The sequence below is a fragment of the Priapulus caudatus genome, unplaced genomic scaffold (assembly GCF_000485595.1).
Source record: "Priapulus caudatus unplaced genomic scaffold, Priapulus_caudatus-5.0.1 Scaffold3, whole genome shotgun sequence".
Lineage (NCBI taxonomy): Eukaryota > Metazoa > Priapulida > Priapulimorpha > Priapulimorphida > Priapulidae > Priapulus > Priapulus caudatus.
Genome location: NW_014577064.1, coordinates 739996 through 742247, shown reverse-complemented (window position 1 = coordinate 742247; position 2252 = coordinate 739996). Strand labels below are relative to the sequence as shown.

Sequence of the window (2252 nt, the reverse complement as noted above, 5' to 3'; positions counted from 1 at the left end):
ACACTAAATTTATTATACCTGGGTCAAGATCTTCTGGAGCGATTTCCACAGGTGCTGGTGTGGGTGGAGCCTCGTATCTGCACTCGTCGTTAACCGCAAAGTACTTGTCGGTGCATCTCTCCAATGCTGGTGTCCAGATGGTGTCACCTGGGCAACGACGGATCTTCGGCCATCCGTGATCGCAGATGTAGAACACCTGGCAATCGGTGGCATCGGTAGAGAAGTTCTTGGCGCCGATCTTCGGGTTGCAGTCATCCTCTGCCTGTATCGGTACTCCCAGACGCTTTTCCAGCGGACTGGCCGCGGCTGTTGTATATCATAATTAATATGCAACAATTAGTCATGGTGTTCGTAACTCTATTGATTGTATAATATGCGGTATTAACTTGTAATTGGATATTGTGTGTATGTTTTAGAATTTATTGTGCATTCAATAGGAAAGTATTTGCGAGTACGGCTGCATTAATCGCTCGCCATATAGCGCTGACACACTACCAAGCAATACCTACCAAGTTATAAACGAATAACTACTTACCCATATACACGACAGCGCATAGCGCAATGATGAGGACCTTCATGTTGCTACTTCGGAGGCTGCAATCAGACTGACGACTAATAACTTTCACTCACTTTATATATATACAGATTGCTGTCCAGTTTGAACTACATCAGGGTGACATATATAATGGAGATACGCATTGCGCTTCGTTGAACTGGTGTAGGCGTCCTGCTGGTCTGTAGGCGACAGCGCACCTTACTCTTATCTAAGTTAGTAGGTATTGTCAATAAATATATGCAGCTATTTCAGCCTCAGGCGGTTAGCGGCGAGTAAGAGGGTGTCGCAGATAACGGGTGATATATGAATCTACAATGATGTTATATCCGATGGCATTGCTAGCTTCGTAAAATTTACGATTAAATATTAATTAGATCAGTGTGCGAAAACATAGTACAACTTTATGGTAGATGAACTGACGCACGCACACGCATCTGTTGCTTGTCAGTCAAATTTTGTACATTGTGCTTTGTTTAATTTGTTTTTTTCGTTCAGTTCATTGTGACTATATTTATTTTCTCTTATACCGCAGGCGTTATATTAAAAATGTATTAGTAGTTGGATAATTCAACTTGACAGTATTTGTTTAATTGATTCAATTTACTAATATTGTTTGTTTATATTGTAAAGTAGATATTTTTTTGTTGTAACAGCCTTTTGGTGGGCCTGTATAGCCCATGCTGGCCCTGCATTCGCCTGGTCAATTTTAGACGTAGTGGGAATTAAGCCACCGTGAACTATAATCTAATAGCCTATATAGCTATATTTGACTTTACACACACTTATTCAATGTGATTGTTTTAACGTCCGGTTTTAGTTTTACGCGATCTTCATATTGACTGCCTTGCTTTTTGAATATTTCCGAAGTTGCCAGTCGTGGTGGAAATACGTGTGATTGATCCGGAAAGCGTTAGTGGAGAGCAACCATCCGAGCGCGTGGGGTCCGCCGACGTTGGGCGGAGAAGCCTGAGGTGATTGTATATTATTATTTATTTTTTTTTTTTATTATATTTTATTTTTATAGTATATAATTATATATATATTATAATATAAAACAAAACAAACAAATAAAAACAAAAATTCATTAAAATACTATACATACTAAAAAGATAATTTGCAAGCAAGTACGTCCGCTTATCCGTGGGAAAGTATAGATACGCTTTAATAGCCTGATTTTGTGGGGTTAATGGGTAAATTCACGTGTGAATTGTCATTATGCACGTGGGAAATTACATCATCCGCCCTAATCGTTGTTGGCGATTTTGGCGCGTATTAATTTGCTCTTGACGTTTGTGAGAAATGAATCACTAGCGAGAGTGGGGTTCTGAGCGTTTTGGTTTGAAACACAAGTGGCATGGCCGTGAAAGATCAGCCAGCGCGAGAAAAAAAAATGCCTAACGAAGCCTATATATGATAATTATATATATATTATATATATATATACAGGTCCTTGCAAATAACCATTTCGAACCCACGTACAAGACTTTCACATACGTACGCTTCACATACATTCATGTAGCTAGCATGCATTGAAATAAACCACGCGAATATAACCACCATCATATCACTATCATATATAATTCTATATCAAACGAGTGTGCGTGGTGCTGTGTGTTGTGTGTGTGCGTGCGCTTGCTGTGCGTGGCGTGCGTGCGTGCGTGCGGTGCGTCGTTGCGTGGCGTGCCGTGCGTGCGTT

At 40.3% G+C, this 2252-nt stretch overlaps 2 protein-coding genes across 2 annotated transcripts in view; one reads left to right on the top strand and one right to left on the bottom strand.

Annotated features, from left to right (window-relative positions):
- Positions 1-2252, top strand: part of LOC106820898 (cysteine sulfinic acid decarboxylase-like) — a 64416-nt gene that overhangs the window by 36251 nt on the left and 25913 nt on the right. The gene's annotated exons all lie outside the window — the stretch shown is intronic.
- Positions 1-2252, bottom strand: part of LOC106820930 — a 35828-nt gene that overhangs the window by 26914 nt on the left and 6662 nt on the right. Inside the window, exon 3 of the mRNA XM_014825538.1 lies at positions 19-147. Coding sequence (XP_014681024.1) covers positions 19-147 — 129 coding nt within the window. The remainder of the gene's footprint in view (positions 1-18; positions 148-2252) is intronic.